General features: G+C 40.9%; 2 protein-coding genes across 8 annotated transcripts; both read left to right on the forward strand.

Moving 5' to 3' along the window:
* The first annotated feature begins 350 nt into the window (after positions 1-350).
* LOC136443657 (uncharacterized) lies at positions 351-4,292 on the forward strand. Its single transcript, XM_066440978.1, has 8 exons — positions 351-371; positions 1,271-1,374; positions 1,675-1,717; positions 2,064-2,165; positions 2,411-2,551; positions 2,732-2,839; positions 3,015-3,198; positions 3,564-4,292. Exons 1-8 carry the CDS (start codon positions 351-353, stop codon positions 3,788-3,790), a joined length of 930 nt encoding a protein of 309 aa, XP_066297075.1. The 3' UTR covers positions 3,791-4,292.
* A 383-nt stretch (positions 4,293-4,675) lies between these two features.
* On the forward strand, positions 4,676-21,968 carry LOC136443597 (furin-like protease kpc-1). 7 transcript variants are annotated; one of them, XM_066440898.1, is made up of 15 exons: positions 4,676-4,879; positions 8,811-8,975; positions 9,199-9,297; positions 9,514-9,624; positions 10,607-10,732; positions 11,289-11,356; positions 11,781-11,869; positions 12,251-12,432; positions 13,027-13,242; positions 13,741-13,841; positions 14,226-14,329; positions 14,940-15,054; positions 18,039-18,340; positions 18,667-18,762; positions 20,363-21,968. In XM_066440898.1, the coding sequence occupies exons 2-15, from the start codon at positions 8,820-8,822 to the stop codon at positions 21,277-21,279; spliced, it is 2,682 nt and encodes an 893-aa protein (XP_066296995.1). In that variant the 5' UTR covers positions 4,676-4,879; positions 8,811-8,819; the 3' UTR covers positions 21,280-21,968. The 7 variants fall into 7 exon arrangements, with proteins under 7 accessions (XP_066296995.1, XP_066296999.1, XP_066296996.1 ...); XM_066440902.1 differs by having other exon boundaries at positions 8,816-8,975; XM_066440899.1 differs by lacking the exon at positions 4,676-4,879 and adding an exon at positions 6,451-6,554.
* The last annotated feature ends 529 nt before the right edge of the window (positions 21,969-22,497 follow it).

Genomic DNA, 22,497 nt, shown 5'->3' on the forward strand with positions numbered 1-22,497 from the left:
AAAACTCGTCAAAAATCAGCATCAGCAGGACCCCTTCCTCTGCTTGGAGATTAACGAATATCCCTTTTCGATGTTGAGGATGCAGACTGACACAGAAAAGGGCAGATAGGAAAATGTAACGATTTAGCCTCCCCCAACATCTGGTTGGAGATCAACTCGAGGCATCAACAAGTGGTGTTGCATCACAAACACGTAGCGTTACGACCACAAAAGGTATTGAGGAAACAATGACAAGATGTTGACGCCTTGTTTATGCTACGGAACTGATGCAGTGATTAGATCATAGTTTCTACGGGCAGGGCAGGGGCGTGTTTTGACATGTTACCGCTCACCTGGGGGGATCGTTGTTGATGCATAACGCCTCTATGGTGGTAAGGAGAAGTAAGAAAGTTAGCTTAAGTTTGTAGTTGTACCCTGAAAATGCATTCAAGAGTATTTTGCTCTTTTGGAAACTACTAGTAAACGACTCGAAAGGGCAAATCTAAGCCTGGCTGGAGTTTATCATAATGATATTTTGAATGGACGCCGCTGATTAATAAACATTTAGAAATTCAACAAAAGCACTCGATTTGTCGAATTTTTGCGACCATATAGCTAAGGCTGAACAATGGTAAAAGTTAAAGTCAGGAAAAGTCTTCAGTCAATCTCCAAGTGCAGATATGGTTCTAGATGAGTGAAGGAAAGGTTTCGCCCACTACTTTGTATGCCTTTCAAATGGCTTTTTTTTCAGACTTAAGACGACTCAAGGCTCTGTCTTGACATGCTCAGAACCGTTAATCTAGCCTCTATGCACTCAAGATTAGTATATATTATCTCCCAAACACAACATTCTCTTGAGAAAAAAGGCAACCGCGCCATCGGTATGTGGTTGTCTATAGCCTATATGGCTAGTACAAAACCAGCCAAAACCACGTATCTGCTTGGGGAGTGTGCAAGTATCTCTGAGCCAGACTCCAGACCGCCAAGAAGCGAGTATTTCCCACATTTGATATCTTTGTACCTTGTTTAATGTGTGGTGTGGAGTGATTTTACATGGTTGTAGAATAAGGGTCTTGATTTTCAAGGGCCCAGACGCTCTCTTTTCACAGGTCATTGAACCGTTTTTCTCGACATGCGCACAAGAGCTTCATAACCTGCATGCGCATGAGGAAATGTTATTTGATATTTTCGTTTACACCTTACCTTTTCTTGGAAAAGGACTTACCTGCGTCATATGTTGATCAGATGTGAAGGTATCTTTTGTTTGGAAGCATTCTTTTGAGTCGGCCAGGTGTGCCGTCCACCCTATAAAAACCCACCGTTCCTCGCACTTCTTCAGACCACTTCTACGGACATCCAGAAATCAACTTCTGAAGACTCTAGATCTGCAAACTTGTAAGTTGGTCTGCTGTTACGGCTGTTTCTTCATGCGGTTTCTTTCTTTTTAATTTCTTTTTTTCTACCTATGCATATTACTCCCGAATCGATGTTTCATTTTCTATTCCTTTTGACTTTTAGGCATCCTCAGAATTGTATTTCTGCAACTTTCTTTGCAAACTTTGCAGAGCGCTTTTTGCGCGTAAATATGTGATATGATTGGTTTCTCTATCTTGTAGATCGGTGTCAACTAGAATCTCCTCGACGATTGAACTAAAATAACAATTTTGTAAATCATACGCTTAATTTTACCGACAGGTTCATCTCCCGGACGACTTTTCACCGAGCTGAAGTTAACATGGTAAGAAGTTGCACTACTTTCATTTTCAGCGCATTTGCATGCATTTTAGTGTATTTTGCTTTGCCACCCTTCTTTTTCTCTCGCACGCGAAACATGAAAAGAGCGGAAAACAAGAGATTCATTCTTTGGAGATGTTTGAACGCAAAGACCATTTGATAGCTGCAGTTTAGTCCAAATGCTCTAAGGCAATGCAAACGATTCCCGACGGGAGGGTAGCTATTTGGCACAACAGCTTGGTCTGGTTTGTCGGCGGCTGGTCTATGGGACGGGAAACCCCCAATGCCATGATTATGCAGCAGTAGTGCGTTCATTTTACAGAAAACTTTCATTTTGTCTGTCACTCCAGGCTACGATGGCTCTGATAACACTGGTGGTGATGGCCTGTGTGGCAGGTGTTTTCGCTGTTCCAGCAGCCGCGCCCGCCCCCGCGGCAAAGGAAAAGTACGAGGTGAGACGTTAAAGCCTTCTATCCATACATTGTTTTGTAATAAAGTCAAGCTGCCTAATCCATGCAAATGTTTTTCTAAGTACGATGGCAATTTTTGACGGGCTTCTTATCTGGCGCAGTGAAAGATACTGCAAAGGAAACTTTCATGTACGGTTGCCAACCTCCGAGGCCAGTAGCTAGTGTGCATTTTTACTACGTGTATGCGGCCAGTCTAATTTTCAACTAATATGTGCACCAAATTTCAGCACCTCACCCTGCCGATCAACGAGCGCGGGACGAAGTTTAACGAGGAAGCTGACGTGGATCATGACGACAAGATTGTGATCTTCAGTGTGCCTGACCACAACACCGTGTCCGACAGCAAGGTCATGTTGGACTTCAACACTGTAAGTCAGTGCGCTTGTTTTTCTAACCTTTACAAGTAACACGATATTTGAACCTGCGTTAAACTTTTTGAGAGCCCCCCGTTACCGCGGATCTGGTTTCAAAATCCAAAACATCTCCTACCCTGATTTCAAGTTAAACAAATCTTAAAAACCTTTACCACTTTTTTATTTTCTTTCCAGAGGAAGATGATGACCCTGTTTGAGAAGAGGAAACAGTGCCTGCTGTCCGACATGCCAGAAGACATGGCCCCGTTCGAGCGCGTGGAGGAAGGACTCAAGCGAGTCGCTGTAAGTCGTGTTGGACACAGTCACATTGTTTCACCTGTCACCTTCACAGATTGAATAGGTCTCCATTCCAACTCTCCTAGCAGATGCATGCTCGTGGAACCTTGCTCACTAACTATATATATATCAACACACAGTTATTTGCATAGCGCTGATGCCAGTCTATTTCCTTTCCCAGGACCCCAATGTGCAGACCAAAATCATCCGTAAGACGTCTGCAGAGACCAACAAACGCGTCCTGCTGGACCCGGTGTACGACAGGTCCTCCCTGAGCCCAGAGATGCAGAAGATGTGCGCCGACTACGAGATCCACAGTGTGGAGGAGATCGGAGAGGAACCCGAAGTCGAGGAAGGGAAGTCAGGTATGCTGCTATATTTCTGAATAAATCAAACCGTTCCAACACTTTGAAAATCACTTCGAGGTAGGAATAGAGTATTTCTGTAGCTACTCTGCTCTCCAGACCTATAGCCACAGAACTGAGCGTTGTAATCGCATGAATTCTTGGACTGTAGAAATCAAAACCTTTGAAAAATATCTGTGCTTTCAGTAAGGCATGTGGCACAAAACTCTTGTTTGAAATCCTAAACGGGTGTCAGGCATAACAGCATCGCTGAAAATCCTTCGATAAAAGTCGCACGACAAACGTGACCGCACATCGATACTCGGACGTCTTTGTTAAAAGATTCTCGCCTTGCTGCTATTGTAATGTGCAAAATGTTTCCGCAGAGTCCGACGGTGCTGACGGCGGGTCCTCCCGAGTTCGCCGGCAGATAGTCCTCAACTGCCCCCCGCCGATGTTCCGGTGGAGATGCACCCTTCGTACCAACAGCTGCATCTACTACTACACCTGCGACGGTGCTGGCCAACCTGGCCAGCCCCCATCCTACTTCCAGTGCACCAACAACCATCTCTACTCCGGTATGGGATGGGAATGCACGCCATTCTGTCCTTAGAGTCCATGTAGTCTGTGCACTTCCCCTTGAGTTTGGTCGTCAGTAATCTGACAGAGGGGATTTCGTTATCAAAACGTACACGTAGTTTGTTCTCACAAAAGTGTGGCTGTAGCGTTTTGAGGAATGCCAATATGCAAACACTTATGTCTTGCCTGTGTCTTGCCTATGTCTTGTCTTGTCACGTAGTTTTTAAAGACAAAGATGTATTTTCCTTCTACAGTGCTATATCTTTTTGTATGCGTTACTCAGTTGTTTAGTGCCTGTGCAGAATTTGTAACTAGAGCTCGGATTTCACATGTAAAAGTGCAACATCACTACAGATACACAATGACATTGTCTAACATGTAACGTGCCTTTTCGATCACTCCTTGTTATGTGATTCCATTTCGCTTGTGAAAGAGATTTTAATGCAAGCAGAGAGGATGTACCTGGTTTGTTCTTGTTTCTTTAATCAACCTGTTCTTGCAGCTTTCATTTGAATAAAAAGGAGTTTAACCCAGAATTAAGTGTTCTTAGCATTTCTTGGGAGTTGACCACGAAGACCGTCCACAAACAATCAAAATCAACCTGTACAGTTTATCATACCTTAGACCACTGGTTCATAGCGTTGATTGAATAACACTTATCGTTGTCCAATAGCAAGAAAACGCGTCAAACATGCCTCGACTCCACTACAGTGGCGTCCCTGCCCCTTTAGAAGAAGATACAAGTATTATCCCTTGTTGAACACAGATCAGTTGATTGTCCTTACCTTTCATTAACCTTGTCCTGCATGTTGACGTGTGTGACCGGCGCCCATCCTAGAACAGTATTTGAAAAGATATTCCCTGTCCTGTCCCCCACTATTGAAAATAGAAGATCCCAATGACCCCTTCAAAGATAAGTTCAGCCTTCAACCTGATCACAGTCAGTAACACCTGACCCTCGCGTGTCAGTCTAGCGTTCTACCTGTGTACAGTCGTAACCGAATATCCATACGCCATGATGTTTCACCTTGCGAGGTGAAAACAACCCGGCGTACTGTGGCATGTAAGCAGGTGAGGGTAGAAAAATGGATTTAACACCACCGGAGACCTAAAACACAAACAGGTATGTTCTGTATGCATCTGCATTTGGATTCGCGAAGTTAAAGGGATGCATGGATGTAATATATGCACCTAAAAATTTCAAGGTGTCGCACTGATCAGCGAATGTTTGCTTCGACTTCGACATGTGTGATTCTAATCCGGCTTTGCGGTTTTGAAATTAGAAGCCAGTCTTGTTTTTCTGAAATATCCTTTGATGTGACCTGCAAACAGTTGTCGACCAAATGAATGGGGTACTGACTCACACTCTACTGGAAAACAACAGATAAAGTGATAAACATGTTTTTCGGTCGGTTATTTTTCCTGGTACGCTGTTTAACGAGGGCAGTGAACTCGGCACCTATTCTTCAGTTGCAGCGATGTTGTTTGCAGTAGGTCACCCCAAACGAACTTGAGATTGGTGTAGAATAACCTCTTGTGTTGCGGTGATGGCCGATAGATGATGATGATGAAAAACACTCATGGTTAACAGTTGCCTCAACTTCCTCAATTTCCAGGTATACGACAGGAAATGCGTCACGTTAGTAACGTTATCCACCTATTTTCTTCTTTCGAAGATAGTGAATAATATTTTGGGTTGAAAGTGAAAGTGTTTTCAAATACGTTTAATATAGGTCAGTCAACTTGACGCTTTTCTGATACAATGTATATCTACATGTCAGTCAACTTTTAATGCTTTTCTGATACAATGTATATCTACATGTGATATGTAGTTTTTCACGTGTAGCTTTTGTTTGTGGACACGTACATATATATATATATTCTCGTAAGAGACAGACGCATTTATAGACAATACATACATTGGAAGTCGTGTTCTAAAACCTAAGAAATTTACTAATTAAACCGGGCCATTGTTAATTCTCGACATTTCCAGCAGTCAGTGGATCTAGAGATCTTAAGACCTGAATAAGTCGCTTGTTCATTATTTTGCTACATGCTGTGACAGTTTGAGCTTGTCTGTTTCCAAACACCAATTAGCTAAAACTAGCCAGACAGACGTCTAGTCTGCAAATGCATTCTTGTCATGAAGAGATAGATCCCTGAAGACTTGGTAAATAATTCATACTACATATGCGTAAGAAAACATGAAAACACGCGAAAGCGCATTTTGATAGGGAAGACCGTTGAACCGCTAAAGTAACGTTAGATATTACATGCATTTTCTAGACATATCCATCCCTGATCCAATCATTCCGGTGTTTGGGAAACTTTAAGTCAAGTTGTGGCAGGTTTTGGAGATTGCCTTTCACCATTTGTAGCATGATCTGAGATGCTGTCGCCAAAAGAATGGAGTTTTACTCAGAGAGTTGCTACTTAAGTATGAAATTCCAATAATGGTTTGTGCGCCTCGCGGTATGATAGTCTCTACCAGACTAACTACGCTGGGCTATAGGGAGGTTATTTGGCATATGGGTTTTGCCACAGTAGGGTTTCATTTGCCGGCGCAGTTGGGAGGGGAAATGTTAACCTTCCCGCGGACTGACTCTCCGGGCCAATTATTCTGAATGCAACGATCCATACCCCCATAGGAAGGCCTGTAGAGGCTACTAGCGATCAATAACTTCCATTGTTGCGCGCGTATAGGTGAGAAGACTCTTGAATCATGTATGCAACATTGAAATTGTGCTCTTAAATTTACTTCCTTGTGCGTCACTACCAGCCGGTGAAGTCACGAACAGGTACGTTTATCGCACAGTTCTAAATGTACCTCTTGTGGTAGACAGATCTTACCAAGTTCAGTTTAATAGATAGCAACAGAGATATAAGACACTGCAATCCTACTTCAAAACGACACTATCAAAGTAAAGAGGAACCGGCAAAGGTAACGTTACGTCTTTTTTTAAAATGATTTTTTATTCATTTTGCAAAATAACAAATAAACAGAATAATAATACAATAAGACAAACACATAAACGACGGATCCAAAGCAAAAGTATGACAACAAACGAATGAAAAAGTAATCAAGAATCAACAGATAAACAGCCAACTAACACAATACTAACACAGGAGAGAAATCAATGATAACACTCTTTTACAGCGATCAAATAACTCAATATAAATAAAGAAGAAAAATCAATGATAAGACTTTTTTCACAGCATTCAGATAACTTAATATAAATGAAGAAGAGAAATCAATAATGACACTTTTTACAGCCATCAGACAGCATTAATACAAATAAAGAATGAGAAAAAGATAATCAACCTAACGCCAGTTTAAGTGGGTCCCATTTTAGGTAATGGGTTTCAATCTTGTTTCGTCTTTCTGCTATTATTTGTCCTGTTATGTAGTGTGTCTTTACAAAGGAAATAAAGTGATTTAATACAACGTTACGTCTTTATCAAGACAAAAAGTGTTATTGTCTTGTTATTGCTGAGATAAATACTACACCTTTGAAATGTCTCCTCTATTGTTACTTAAGTTGTCTTGAAAACAAGCAATTTTTGGATTTTACTTCGGTGAGTTTTATCATGATTTTTTCTGTAGCCGATGATTAACCGTATTAGGATGACCTGGGAACGAGTTTTCTAATCACGTGGTGAACGAGAGTTGCCTTATTTCGTACCCGGAAGTTTACATGTACTTAGACTAGTAATTCCACGAAAGAACACTGAACAGCATTTCCCAGTATGATTGAACAAGACATATTGATCGGTGATTTGGTGGTGGTGTAAAGTGTCTTGGCGTCAGTGGTTGCCTTGTAGTTCCTTCTAAACCCTCTGAAGTAAAGGAGAAACAGTTCAGGTAAGTCCGGATCATTTCGACTCCGGGCACCGTGTACCCTTAAGAGGCTCGGCGGGACAGGGGTGAGTCGGGCCCCGAGGACTGCACCGTGTACGTGCGGTGGTCGTGGCGGGGTGCCCTGTACTTTGTTTCGGCTGGTAAAGCGAACAGCGATGTGACTGCTATGTTGGGCCAATTTGGAAAGGACTGGGCTGAAAAAAATGGTGGTTCATGTATCATGAAAACCCTGAACTTATGGTGGCAGTCTAAAGAGGGCATGAACGTTTAACTTAATTAGCCTGGTACTCAATTTCCATGGGTAGGCTTAGGTGTGTTTTACCGTCCTAATAGCCGGCGAAATAGTTGAAACCGACCCCCGTAAGTAACTCCCCAGCTTGCGCTATAAGCGCTAATGAATTGGACTGGCTGGCGCTGATATACTGCAAATTACTTCACTTGAAATATTAACTTTATATCGCCTGTCCGTCCTTTTTATCATATTTAACGTTATATTCACTGATAGGATTTAGGCCTGCATTAAGTTGCTTCAGAATCCAGACTCTGATGGATTGGTTTTATATTTGGTGTGTTGATAGGTTGTGAGAAAAACTGGAAATGAATAGATCTGTTGGTCCCTCTGGTGGCTTTTCACAGTAAGCCAGCGAAATTTCCAGTTTTTATATCTCATGTTCTGGTTCACCTGTAGTTTTGATTTTTGTATGGCTTTTGATGTTGGAAAAAATGCTGTGGGTTTCAAGAGCCTCCTAGCAGCTTGTTCTGGGACTGCAGGGGTGGTTGTGTTAAAATATTTGAAAGAGGACCACTGAAAAGGGGTTGATGGATCTATGATCAATTATGCAAATCAGGATCTAATTTGCATAATTACTGAGGAAATTGTGTAAATCCAATGTTTTCCATGATAGGATTATTCAACCATGTGCCATATGTAACTCAAAACATTGACAGATATACGTTATGAAAATGAAGACCTAATTTACATAATCAATGGAAAGTAGTATCATCTAATTGTAACTGATCATGAGAGTTTCATTCTTGCATCATTTGGAAGGTAAGTGATGGTGACCATCATTAGACATAGATTATGCAGGGCCTCATTAACAAAATTGATGAGGAAAGGCTACAATAGGCCTCTTTGCTAAGATAAGATTTCATACTTGTAAGATCTAAAGTGAGTTCTTTTTCTCTCTTCCAGCACAGAAACATGCAAGTGAAACTTGTTGTGTTCCTGTCACTGCTGATGAGTGTGGTGTCCAGTAACAAACCACCTCATGAGAAGACCTGGGCAGTCCAGCTGGAGGGAGGAAGGGAGGAGGCACTGCGTATAGCACAGAAGGCAGGGTTGACTCTGGTTAAAAAGGTGTGGCTATCTTGAGTTAAATATTACAAGCTTGAGTCATGGATGTGTATCATAGATAAGAATTTTATTGTCTATCTGAGAGCACTTGTAGCTAATGTGATTGTGCTGTAAATCATCATTATCATTAATAATATTGATGATAACATTGGTATAACCATTAAAAAAAGCTAATGGACAGAATGAATGTACTGCAAGCATCTCATCATAATTTGTATTTTTGCAGATATTTGGGGACTACTATCTTTTCAAGGAAGAAACTGTACAAAGAGCTCGTCTTAAAAGTTACAAGGACAGTGAAAGGATTCTGAAAGCTGAACAGACAGTAAGTTTGAGAGATTTCCTGTTCATTGTAATATTACATGTTTTCTGTAGAAGAATTTTGTCTGAGCATACCACCAGATCCTGAATTTTAAATTGAGGTATGATTGATGTAGAACATCACTTTTGCTACATTTATCAATAAGAAACTTTTTGTTTCATGACACCTGTTGGTTTTGACTGAAGAAATGCTTACTGTGTTATGGTTTGAATCACGCAGGTGAAAATGGTGAAGGAACAACTCCCTCACACCAGGCAACTTTACGTGCATCAACAGGGCCATGAAGGTGTGGTCTTAAACGACCCAATGTGGGGCTCTCAGACATATTTGGTAAGTTAAGTGACCCGTCTCAATATTTGTGGAAGACAGGAGGAAAAGAGACAAGTGTAGAAAGGGAGTGAGATGTTCAGAGACAACTGATACACTCTACCATTCCTAAACATACCATACATTTTGTAAAGAACATCTGGAAATATCAGAGAGATAAATGATAAAAAGAATGTAATTTTGATATCTCACGTGAAGAACTGTGCAACAGCAATCTTGAAATTGTTATGTAATGCATTGATGGCTTTTGATTATTATCTTGTTTCGTGAGCTGGTGATATTTTGTCTGGTGTGCTGGTGATCTTCAAACTCTAACTTTATCATTTTTGCCTTCTTGCTTTATCTTATGCCTGTAGATCACAGCTCTTCAACTTTGCACCATTTTCCAACTCCTTGCTTCTATCTTTGGCTCTATGTATGCAGCAGTGGCAGTTTTACACTATCTGCACAGGTATAACTCACATTGTAACGTTATATCTACATTCAATTTGTATCCCTCTTTAATTGTGATGTATGAATCCTGGTTGTCTATACATTAGTACCTGAAGTGCAATTGTGATGGGGAGTCCAAAAGTGGTTTTATAACAGGCTCATTTTTGTGCCAAATCATTCAACGAAAAAATGAGTTTGTTATAAAACCACTTGCATTACTTTTTGATTCCCCCTCGTACCAATGATGAGATTTTTCAACGTAGTCTTAAATAGTAATACAGGGTTTTTTTCTTGTAACTACCATGTGATATTTTAACCAAACTGGTGTTTTATACCCATTCTTAGTGTAATGTTATTTCAATTATTCATTGCTACTCATGGGGGGTGGGGGTTGAGCTATATGTTATGGTGACCCATGCCTATAGTAAATTTTAGAAAGTGGAATAAAGGACAATTGAAACACCAGTTTCCAATCATTGAAGTAAACGCATAAAGTTAGATTTTGTAAATGGTCACAATTTGATTATGAAGTTATTTGTTCCTTGAATTTCAGCACACTGGTGCAGTACATATGAACGTCCTCCCAGCCTGGGAGAGAACACAGAAGGGAGAGGGGGTGGTGGTGGGGGTGATCGATGATGGGATATTCACCAATCAACCTGACCTGAGAGATAATCTGGTTAGTCGTTTGATTAGCTTTACTTCAAGTTCAAGGGAATCTTTATAAGGACTGATGTTGATTTACTTGACTGTGTTAAGATCTGAGAAGCACTTATTGATGAGGCAAGTTTTGGGTGATGTTGTTGGCCTACATACAGTGACAATTATGTTCATGTACAGTGTAAATCTGTTGGTTTAGGATCAATGTTTTCATTATACTGTACTTAAAGTTTAGATGGAGCATTCTGAAACTAGATAAAGTAACTTTACAATTTCTCTTTCCTTACTTTTGGCTGAAGAACTTTAAGGTTACTGATGTGATAGTGTATGAAATGAATTAGCAATTTTTAGAAAAATTGTCACTACTACATGTGTATATATATATATAACTATAGAGACTGTAACATAGGTCTTCCATGTTATAGATGCAATGGGTATAGGACTGATAGACTGACCGAGTACATCCTGCAATGCAAAAGCACCACCTTACTGAGGAAAGTTGAATTGCAGGTCCAAGTGTGATCCAAGTTTAACATAAGTTTCAACTTCTGACCTGTGTTTCCTTCACCATGCAGGCCCCTGGTTTGTCTTATGATGTCTTAGCAGAGACAACAGACCCAACACCCAACATTCCACAGTCAAGGTAATGTGGTAGAATTTTTACTATTAAAGTCGTCAAGTCAGTCAACACTTTATGTTGAGAGTTGAAGATAGCATATTAACTGCAGGGTATTTGTGCAAATTCATATTCCAATACTATAGAATCTTACAAACAAAATGCTTTCCATCATCAAAGATCTTTCATGAATGAATTCGTAAAAGCCAAGATCTGATACATTTAAGTTTAACAATGATAAAAAAATGAAACTATTACTAAAATGTGAGACATTTGCCAGAAGATCTGTCACCCGGCTTTCTATAACGTTACGTATACCGATGTACTTCTGTGCAATGTATAGAATGCACATTTTAATTTTAGGTGCCATATATTAAGATTTAGCTATACAGCTGCATCATGACATACAAGAACAAAGTCACACATTCATTTTTCTTGTTAATTTCCGTAGCCATGGCACCAACTGTGCAGGAATCATAGCAGCGGTCCACAACAACAGCTTCTGTGGTGTGGGGGTGGCTTACAAGGCCAAGGTTGCAGGTACATCTAGAGAGACAGTGAAGTTTCAAACCATGTTTTAAAAGTTGAACTTTTAAAAATTTAGTCTAACGGGCATATGGCATTGGGCCATAAATTTCATTACATGTTATCTTAACATATTTCTGTATTTTTTCTTTAAGTAACAAAATGATTAACTTGATGAAAAAAGAAAGATGAGTACATAAATCACTTAGTCTTAATACCGGCCAGTAATGATCTATGCTAAAAGTTGGTTATGCAGGTCTGAATATGTTGGAGCTGACTTAAATACTTAGTACAATATATATTATTATGCTCTAATTAAAATGAAACTTTTCCTCACCAATTACATTATGTTTTGACAGCTTCCTAGTCATGCCTCTTTCCATTGCTTTTCCCCAGGTATCAAAATGTTCAGCGGCGCCATCACAGAGTTGTCTGATGCCCAGGAGGCGTCAGCCCTCAGTCACGAGCACCAGAGCATCAGTATCTACTCCTGTAGCTGGGGTCCTTCAGACTGGAACAATGCACTGGAGGGACCTGATACTGTCGCTAAGGAGGCACTGGTAATGACTGCACGAGAGGTATGGAAAGTTCAAATGATGTCATTAGTATACGAAAAATATCTCTTTACTTGAAAGTTCATCTGTGTTGGTAGAAGTTATTCTGAATCAAAGCTGTACTGCAAATTGCCAACATAAAAAGTTGAAATTTGGGTAAATCCAATTTTTGTGTGGGCAATTTGCAGTCCAAAATTGATTAAGAAAAATGTCTCTTTACCTGTGGTTGGATGGTATTCAATACCAGGGACAGGGTTAGGCAATGTGTGTGATGCATGTCTGTGTGTTAGTGTGCATTTTCAGATTCCAAGTTCATAGATAAGACTGTAAGTACACAGTGCCAAAGCAGGTCTCTTAATTTTTGTCTGTTAGTGGCTGTCATTCAGCACCAAGGACAGGTCTGATTGTGTGGTCATGTGTGTTCATGAGCAACCCAAAATAAAGATGAGATGACAACCTTTGCTATAAATTACTCAATTACATGACTGTATGTAGATAGTTGACTGTTAGGTATTATTCATAATTGTATTGTCCTTCAGTACCAAAATGGTAGAGTTTCTGTCTTTGTATTTACATGACTGGTATAGAGGTATTGTTTATAAGTATACTGTTTTTCAGGGCCGAAATGGTGCAGGTTCTATCTTTGTATTCTCTACTGGTAATGGTGGAACGTACAACGACAGCTGTGCCTACAATGGGTACATCAACACCAACAACACCGTCGGCATCGGTGGGCTGCTACAGGACGGCTCGGTTCCCAGTTTTGCTGAAGCCTGCACCAGTGTGTTCGCTGTGACGTACAGTAGGGACTACACAGGGGACACTGCTGAGCTGGTCAGATATTTCATTGTACAAACATGTTCATTGTCAATAATAATTTATCAAAATTGTCAAAATCACAAGATTTCTTGTGCAGGTTTTGAGTTTGCAAGTCATGGATTGCAGTTGAGGCCATACTAATTTCTTTTGTTGGTTTGGGACATTTTTACATTAGTATACATTTTATCAAGAGGACATCATGAAAACAGAAGGTTGGGGTGAAATTTGCAGCTGACTCTGTTCACTCCCTGCAACTGTGTGCACGAAAGTACAGACTTTCCTTTCAGATTCTGTTTTCTGTTATCCCGATCTAGCATTTCTTAAATTCCAGAATCAAGAAATTGAATTAATGTGGCCTGATCATGAAAATGTTTTTGTAACCAATTTCTGGAATAGCTTTCTGGAAAATGTGTGCTTGAAAGCCTTCTGCCATACAGTTTTGTGTGAATTGTACCTTTCAACCGTGTCAACCTTGTATCACAGTTAATGTAATCATGTGCACCTTTACAACAGGTTGTCCCCTACAGAGCATCAGGCTGTGGTACAACCTTCTCTGGAACATCACCTGCTGCTGCCATGGCCGCTGGGGTCTTTGCACTTGTGCTGAGTGCCAAGTAAGATGTCTTTCATAACAATGGGAATACAGATTTGTGTTGTATCCTTTAATAAATAAAAAAGAAAGGTATAAGCAGATTGAAGCAGACCAATAAAAGGGCCAATGCAATCACAGAAAGATGCTCTTCTGTTGGCCAAAAATCTGTTAAATCGTTTTGCTTCTTTCAATGTTGTTAACCTGTATCACAAAAAGGTACATTTCAATAGAATTCAATCATTTAGGATTTATCAAGAAATTTTTATTATGTTTCAATATTATGGTAATATGCATTTCTTCATTAGAAAATCATAATTGTCAAAAATCCATGTTTTTGACTTTGACAACTGATGATATGCATTAGGTACCATCCTTTGATTTAACACCAATCTCTTGCCTGTTTCAGTGACCAACTGTCAGTAAGAGATGTCCAACATCTAGTCACTAGAACCTCCAGGAACACTGGGATCTGTGGTCAGACTTGGAAGGAAAACTCTGCTGGATTCAGAGGTTAGTCAAGTTCCTTGAGTCTCTATCAGCTGTAGGTCTAAAGCTGCAATCTATAAGCAATGCAAGAGACTAAGGTATTTACTTTCGTGAAAATATTGGTATTGTTTTCCGTCTGTGTGTTTGTGTCTTTATTTGTCTTGGTGTGTTTCTGTACTTATTTGAATATTGTAGAGTGACAAGATGTTTGTTTGTTTGAACCTTTGTTTATTCATGATAAGCTCAAATCGGCACGTAGGCCGCTTTTCATTGAGGTCATGAGGGAAGAGGTAAGGTTCAGATGAGACAGAAGATGGTGTAACATGGAGACTGGCAGGATGATAAGGTTGGCTTGGCCAGGGTCCATAGTCGATCCTGCATACTGGCAGAAAAATGCATACACAGAATTAGCGAGAAATTCACAATAATGAATAAATTAAGAAGTTCACAAATACTCTAAATATTTCTCAGTGGTCGAGATTTTTGATTTCTTGTTGTAAATGTATTATGCAAGCTACAGTTTACTGTGCAACATTGATATGTATGTTATGCTATAGGACAAACAACAGTAGCTCCTAATACATTCAATGCTCCATATTGAAATAACTGAGTGTCTATTTCCCCACCCATCCAGTGAGTGACTACTGTGGGTTTGGTCTCCTTGATGCCGGGAGACTGACAGCAATGGCTGCCAGCTGGAGTTGTGTACCGGAGCAAGCCAGCTGCACTGAACAGAGGGAGGGTGCAAGGTAGGACAGCAACTTTTGTTGGTATCATTGTGGATATATATGTAGCCTTTAGCATGATACATGCATTGAGACACACACGGACATGCATAAGCTTACACCTGGACCTGTTTCTGGTGCTAGATTCCATTCACAGACAGCCATAGAGACCTATTTCGGTGCCAGGTATAGATATTTCCCCCTGGAACTGAGCACAAAAGATGCATACAGACATGCACACATACCTGTCCCTGGTGCTGAATGCCATCCATTCACAAGTAAAGAGACTTGGTGCTGAGTACAAGGACTTGTCTGTACACTTGTACCTGAAAATAAGCACTAATTCACACATACACAAACATGCATGCAGAACCAGCTAGATCTGTCGCTGGTGCTGAATGCCATCCATTAGCAGGCAAAAGAGACCTGTTTTGGCACTGTGTGCTGTGGACTTTGTGCTTTAAAATACAACCATACCTGTCCCTGGCGCTGAATGCCATCCACTCAAAAGCAAACAGACCTTGTGCTGTGTACTGTGACTTGTTTAAAAGCATGGACCTGGAGCTGAACACTAATGCTCTCACACACAAACATGCATGTATGCACAGCTTGCCCTGTCCTTGGTGCTGAACTCGATTCCCCAAAAGAAAACCTGTTTTGGTGCCATGCACTAATGCTTGTACACAAACTTGTCCTTGGAATTAAGCACTAACACACACAAACCTGCATACACATTCAGCTGGACCTGTCCCTGGTACTGAATATTGATAACTCACAGGTGCTATCAGGCCTCAAAATTAACTTTTTTCCCTACTGTCCCAGCATTGTCCCAAAAATAAATTTCAACTGTCCCGAAGTGAGGATGGACTGTCCCAACCCTATTTTCAGAAATTATGTATTACAACAACTGTAAAGCTCAGTAAGAGTACAGTATTGCTGTGTAAGCTTATTGTCCATTGAAATAATCAACTCAGATTCAAACTTATCTTGTTTTTTTTTATTAAACAACAGATTTATTACATTATATCTTATGGATAGTAGTGCAACGTCCACTGCACACTTACAGGTAGACCACTTGCTGCAGTGCCTTATCATGTAACAAGTGGCAAGTGGGAACTGGGAACTTCAAAAAGTCATTTTAAGAACATAATCTTTTTCTGAAAATAAACAGTACATAGTGAGTCACTGAGTGACACTAGTCTAGTACATTTACAGGGACCACTTGTACTTTATCAGTGGCAGGTGGGAAGAAAAGAATGAACAGTGTTCTCGCCAGGTTTTTTTCACAGCATCGGGGCAGGGGTTCGGGGGCTGCCTTAAGCCCCCGACGGGGTCCAGGGGCAGAGCCCCGTTGGGGGGACCCAGGGGGGCGAAGCCCCCCGGAAGCTCTTGCATTTTAGGGTATTGAGAAGGCTTTTTTTCAGTTTTGAGGGTCATATTTATGACAATCGTGGCAGTCAATCAACTTCTCCACAGGACCTTGACATACAATACTTCTGGTGAAAGACAACTTGAAACTCAGAAACAACAATATCAATAGTTTATTTAGCTACTCAACAATATCAATAGTCGATACCAGTTTTCCTTTTTTTGGCTGTGTCCGGCTGTCCTAAGTCGAAGCGCAACAATCGTCGCTGTCAGAAGTTTTCTTCGGTGCGAAATTGGAAGCGATATTCCTGGTATAGTACGCTTCGACGCCGGCATGTTTCCAGAAAAATCGCCGCCGAGGTGATCTTCCCTCGGCGGTCGGCGGCGAAAATCCTAATACGAAAGTCCCTTGCCGCGGCCCTTGGCCCGTCTAAGAAATCGCGTCACCCCTCTCCCCCAAGTACATACGCCGCCGGCCCGTTCCAGGAAGCCGAAACCGCTGTTCTGCGTCTTACAGATAACGCGGAACTTCCGTCTAATAAAAACTTTGTACAAGCATCGCTGTGGGAAAGTTAAGGGAACGTAAAATCGTCAGAGGTTCGCTGTTGACTGGCACACGGAGATCCAACTCGCGCGTTTTCCCACAAAGTTGCCGCTGATTGACAGTCGGCAGCCTTTGATGACAGTCGCGACCATGGCGACGTCGGCGGCAGAAAGTCTGCTAAAAGGAAAGCCGGCGGTTTGTGGGCGGTACCACAAATTTGCAGTAGCCGAATCGTCCAATCATGGCGAAGCTTCTAAAGAAGTTGAAACTTTATCTTCCTCTCTTTGTAAAAATTAATTTTCTGTGCATTAATTCGCTGTTATGGATTGGAAAATGACGTAACCTTGCTCTAGAAATTTGTCAGAAATACCGTTAAGAATTAATTCTATCCCCGCGCTGACAGAGAAAGGAATCTTTTACAAAGAACAGCTTCTGTGTTGGTCAACCGCGGACTGTTAACTTCCAAATAAGGAGATTCCCCGGGAATCAGATACATTTATGGCTGTTCTGATAGTCGGGAACCGCCCCGCAGATTGTGCACATGGAGACCTACTCGGCTATTGTTTACGTTTTCGCGCGATGCTGCCAGCGGCACACGAGCCGATTTACTGTGATTTCCCGCAACTTACCATTAAAAACTGACGTCGCCACACATTTGAAAATGACGTGGTCGTCTTAGATTACGTTTTGGTCGCTTGCGGTCCGGATCCGGTCTACCGCGGGGAGATCGGACATTCTGATGTTGATTAGTTGATTATTTTCCTATTGTCCCAAAAGTGTCCCAAATAGATTTTTCAGTTGTCCCGGCCTAAATTTTAGTGGCCCCGGGACATCGGGACATAGTTAAGATCGAGCCCTGGCTATGTAAACTTGTGCCTGGAACTGAACATGCACAAAAACATGCCACACACAGCCATACCTGTCGCTGGTGTTGAATGCCATCTAATTACAGGCAAACAGACTTTGTGCAGTTTACAGGGTATGTAAATTTGTACCTGGAACTGAACGCTAATGTACACATACATGCACAGTCAGCTTGGTTTGTATTTATTATACTTATATGATGTGTAATGTGTGCTTCTGTTTTTTCCTCCAGCGTAAACATTCCCCAGAGTGGTGAAGTCCGCACGAGCATCTCTGTCTCACCAGACAGCTGTGATGTCAACTACTTGGAGCACGTCTTACTGACCGTCAGAATCACCTTCCCCCACCGCGGCCACCTGCGGATCAGACTGACCTCTCCGGGAGGCACCGTTTCCGACATCATTCCCGGGAGAGCCATGGACATGGCGCCGGACTTGGCGTGGACGTTCATGACACTGCACCACTGGGGGGAGAGCACAGCAGGCACCTGGCAACTCTCCATACAGAACACACATCCTGAACTCAGTAGCACAGGTAGGTACAGCAACTGGCAACTCTCCATACAGAACACACATCCTGAACTCAGTAGTACAGGTAGGTGCAGCACCTGGCAGCTCTCCATACAGAACACACATCCTTACCTCAATAGTACAGGTACATTGTAGGTGCAACACCTAGCAATTCTCTAATACAGAACACACATCCTCATCTCAGTAGTACAGGGAGGTGCAGCACCTGGCAACTCTTGTTAACACATCCTCTTTTTGTTGTGTCCAGTTCATGTACCCGTTCTTCACATTTCAATTTTTTGCTTTTTGGAAATCCAAATGTTGTAATTGTTGTCTGAATTTGTCTTTCAGGAGTTCTAGAGGGCTGGGCCCTTGTGTTGTTAGGAACTGCCACAGACCCTGCCGACTCCAGCACTGGACCAGGCAGCACCGCAGGCATGGATACAAGTGAGGGAAACAATAATAACTGTAATGTATCAGACAATTCAGGACCCGGTTCTCCTCAAAAGATACCCGTTTGGGTCTGGATCATTATAGGCGTTGTTCTTTTTGTGGTTGTTATGTTAGGTGTTGCTGTAGTTGTAAAGAAAAGGCTCTTCTGTCCAGCTAGAAGTGAGGCAGTTGCATCTGCATCATATGTTTCAGATCCAAACACTGTAGACATTGCTTAGTGCTCTAGGCAAAAATAGTATTGGACGCCTCTCTTTTATGCAGGAGCATTTTGAGACATTTTTTTCATTCTATGGAGCTTGCTGTTCTGCCCACCTTCAACTTAGTTCATCAAAAAAATGCCCCAAACAAAAGTACACAATCACTGTATTGTATAGGATTCGTGAATATCACCAGTACATATATTCCTACCATAAATCAAACAAATTGTGCAATATTAGACATGTAACGTTAGAACAGAAAACTGCAGAAATTATCAAGTTCACATAATGTACATTTTGTAGCCTTCTCAAGACTTTGAGCTGTAAGTTGCTAGTGAGTGTACTTTGTCCGAAATAAACTTTGAATGCCCTTCAGGCAAATCACTGACTAATTCAATGAGCTAAGAATGGCAGTTTAAAATTAAGATTTCTAACATGGCTTTGTCTATATCAGCTATCTTTAACAGCACTTTCAGTTGAATAGATTTATATTGCAGATTTCTTCAAGTCTTTACTATAATGGTGCATGTTTCAAACATCAATATTGCATTTCATTCCTATCATGATATATCATATAAAACTTTTCCCTAGAACAAAGCCTCCAAGTTGGTGTAACCAATAATTCTATTTTAACTTTTACTTTCATTACACTGTTTACTGCAGATCATGTAACATTTGAATCAACAGAAGCATCAAATCACTCTTGAAAGATGCTTTGAATTGTATTTAGCACCTTCTACATAGCTTCAGCACATTTATTAACACCATTTTGCATTAGAAGACAAATAGTTTAAAGCTTTAGATTACTTAGCATGTGACCTACCAGTGACGTGTAGACGACATCTCATGAAGGCAGAGGTCATAAGGTCACAATAATTATATGATAGATGATTCGAGATCCTGCCCATTTTTGTGATCATGTTTCACAAAGATAGAGACATAACATCAAAATCTAATACTGTTTTATATCTGTAGTATTTGTATTGACATGGTACATTTCTGGCATGGCCTCAGCCTGTATATGATGTACATATTATGTAATATTGTAGGCATATTGTTGCCATTGTCAAATTTGGTTGGAATAACTGGTTTATTCCTGTAGCATGTTGTAAGCATAAAGTAACGAAATGGCTGTTATGGCTTGGGAAATAAATAAATGTTTATTTCCAGACAAGTTTGTCATTGACTTTTTTGTGTATTTTTTCTTATAATGCAAATGACAAATTTCTGGGTTTAACAAAGATGGTAATACTGTGCCTACATGAACAAAGGTAATCTGGCTACTTTCTGTTCATATCATCAATGAAAGTTTTGTGATGGTTTACTTTTAGACAATGTCCTTTCACCCCTTTATCCTTCAACTACTGCTTATGTTTGTTAATCGTTCTGATTTTCAGCTCCAAGAAGTGTTGCAACTTCATCACCATCAGGGGAGTCCACACAAAAGAATGAAGTCATGCCAACAACAAGAACACAAAGCCCATCTCCACAGTTGACTTCATCAACAGCAAGATTGGCAGCACAGACAACCATGGGACCAACAGCAGAACTGCCACAAACACCAACTCTTCCCCAAGCATCAACAAGAACATTGTTACCAACAACTGCAACAAAACAACATACAGCTGTAACAACCATAGAGACAACCTCAAGACAACCAACCACCACAGAGACAACCACAACACAGCTAACTACCACAGAGGCACATGCAACACAACCAACCACCACAGAGGCACACACAACACAGCCAACCACCACAGAGGCAACCACAATACAGACAACCATCACAGAGACAACCACAACACAACCAACCACCACAAAATTACACACAACACAACAAACAACCACAGAGACACACACAACAAAGCCAAGTACCACAATGACACACATAACACAGCCAACCACCACAGAGACACACACAACACAGCCAACCACCACAACAACACACATAACACAGCCAGCAACTACAAAGACACACACAATACAACCAACAGCTGCAAAGACACACACAATACAACCAACAGCTGCAAAGACACAAGCAGTTACAGAACTTGTCCATAATCCAGCTCAGAGAGGAAATTCAGATACCCTACTCCCTGGTATAAATACTCCAGTATCTGCAGTTATCATATGTTTTATTTGTATCATTGCAATTGTTGCAGTATTGTTTACCATCAGACATTGTCGCCAATATAAGCATAACTCTTCACACGTAGACAACACAATCCATCCAGGATTACAACCTCCATCACCTAGTATGTATTCATATAGATACAAGGAAGGAAATGATTGGGTCCAAGTTACTGTTATATAGTGCTGTATACGTAGGTAGTTTTGAACAGTTCTACTGAAGACACTGGTGGGTTTCTTGTAGAACACCCGGAGGAAGTACTGAATTTGCAATGATGAAGGTGGAATAATTATACAGTAACTTCGGGAGATCATGTATGTTGCAAATAAAGAAATGTCTAGTCTAGGATTCATTAAATATTGCTGAATCCTAGACTAGAATTTCGCCCAGTGCAGCCTTTGTCAAATAGCAAAACATGATCACAGAATGAAGGTAACGCAAAAACGTTTAGTTGATAGGAGAGCGGTTCGTATCTATGATTGCAACAAACACTGGCTAAATACAGACATGGAAATTTTACATGAGCCCGAATTTTACCGTATCTCGTGCAACCAATCTGTCATTGCAATTGACATTTCGAGTTTGTATATATTTTTGTTGTTCAGGCGATGTAACACAGCTACGGGTACAGCACGTCCTGGCTGATATTGATAGATGATAATGCCTTTTTTCTTTGTATCAGCACATACATGTACTGACACCAAATAAGTAAAGCCCATCAAGTTTCTTTCCACATTTCCCAGTGGTGTGTTGACCACAGTGTAATTCAACTCGTGTGTTACGCCAAATGGCGGTTATACCGGCTATACAGATACAGAATCCACACAACTTGTAGCATTTTGAAAGGAAAATAAAACAAACACATTTGCATACGCCCGATGCCTTCTTCTTTCACAAAATAGGATTGAAATAGGGATGTGGTAGCCGTTCAGAATGGGACAGTTATATGCAATGCACACTCGACCACTTCTATTGGTAAAATGCGAAGAAAACGTGCCATTTATGACCTAATATCTCATTTTTGTAGGTGAAATGTCTTTAAATATTGTCATTCTTTATTTTAAATGGTCGCATTATTGGAAACAAAGTCAAATAAGGGCAACTAAGCTTCAAAAGCTGAAACCTCTTTGTGACCCTTTCTAGATTTCCCCAAAAGACGGAAATTTGGCAATCGACGGTCGTTTTAGCTACTTTTCTAGAGCCGGCCGGGAGCGGTACTGCAGATTGTGCTCTAATAGGGTATATCGCCTAGACTTGTAAAATGTGAAAATATGCAAGACCTTTGGCTTAAAACCTCCGAACACTTTCTCAAACAGGTCCCGGCGTCTTCACGTACATTTAGAACCACATTGAAGACTTTTTAAACGCGAGTTGGCATAAAAGGATCGCCGTTTGGAGGCG

This window comes from Branchiostoma lanceolatum, chromosome 10 (assembly GCF_035083965.1).
Source record: "Branchiostoma lanceolatum isolate klBraLanc5 chromosome 10, klBraLanc5.hap2, whole genome shotgun sequence".
NCBI lineage: Eukaryota > Metazoa > Chordata > Leptocardii > Amphioxiformes > Branchiostomatidae > Branchiostoma > Branchiostoma lanceolatum.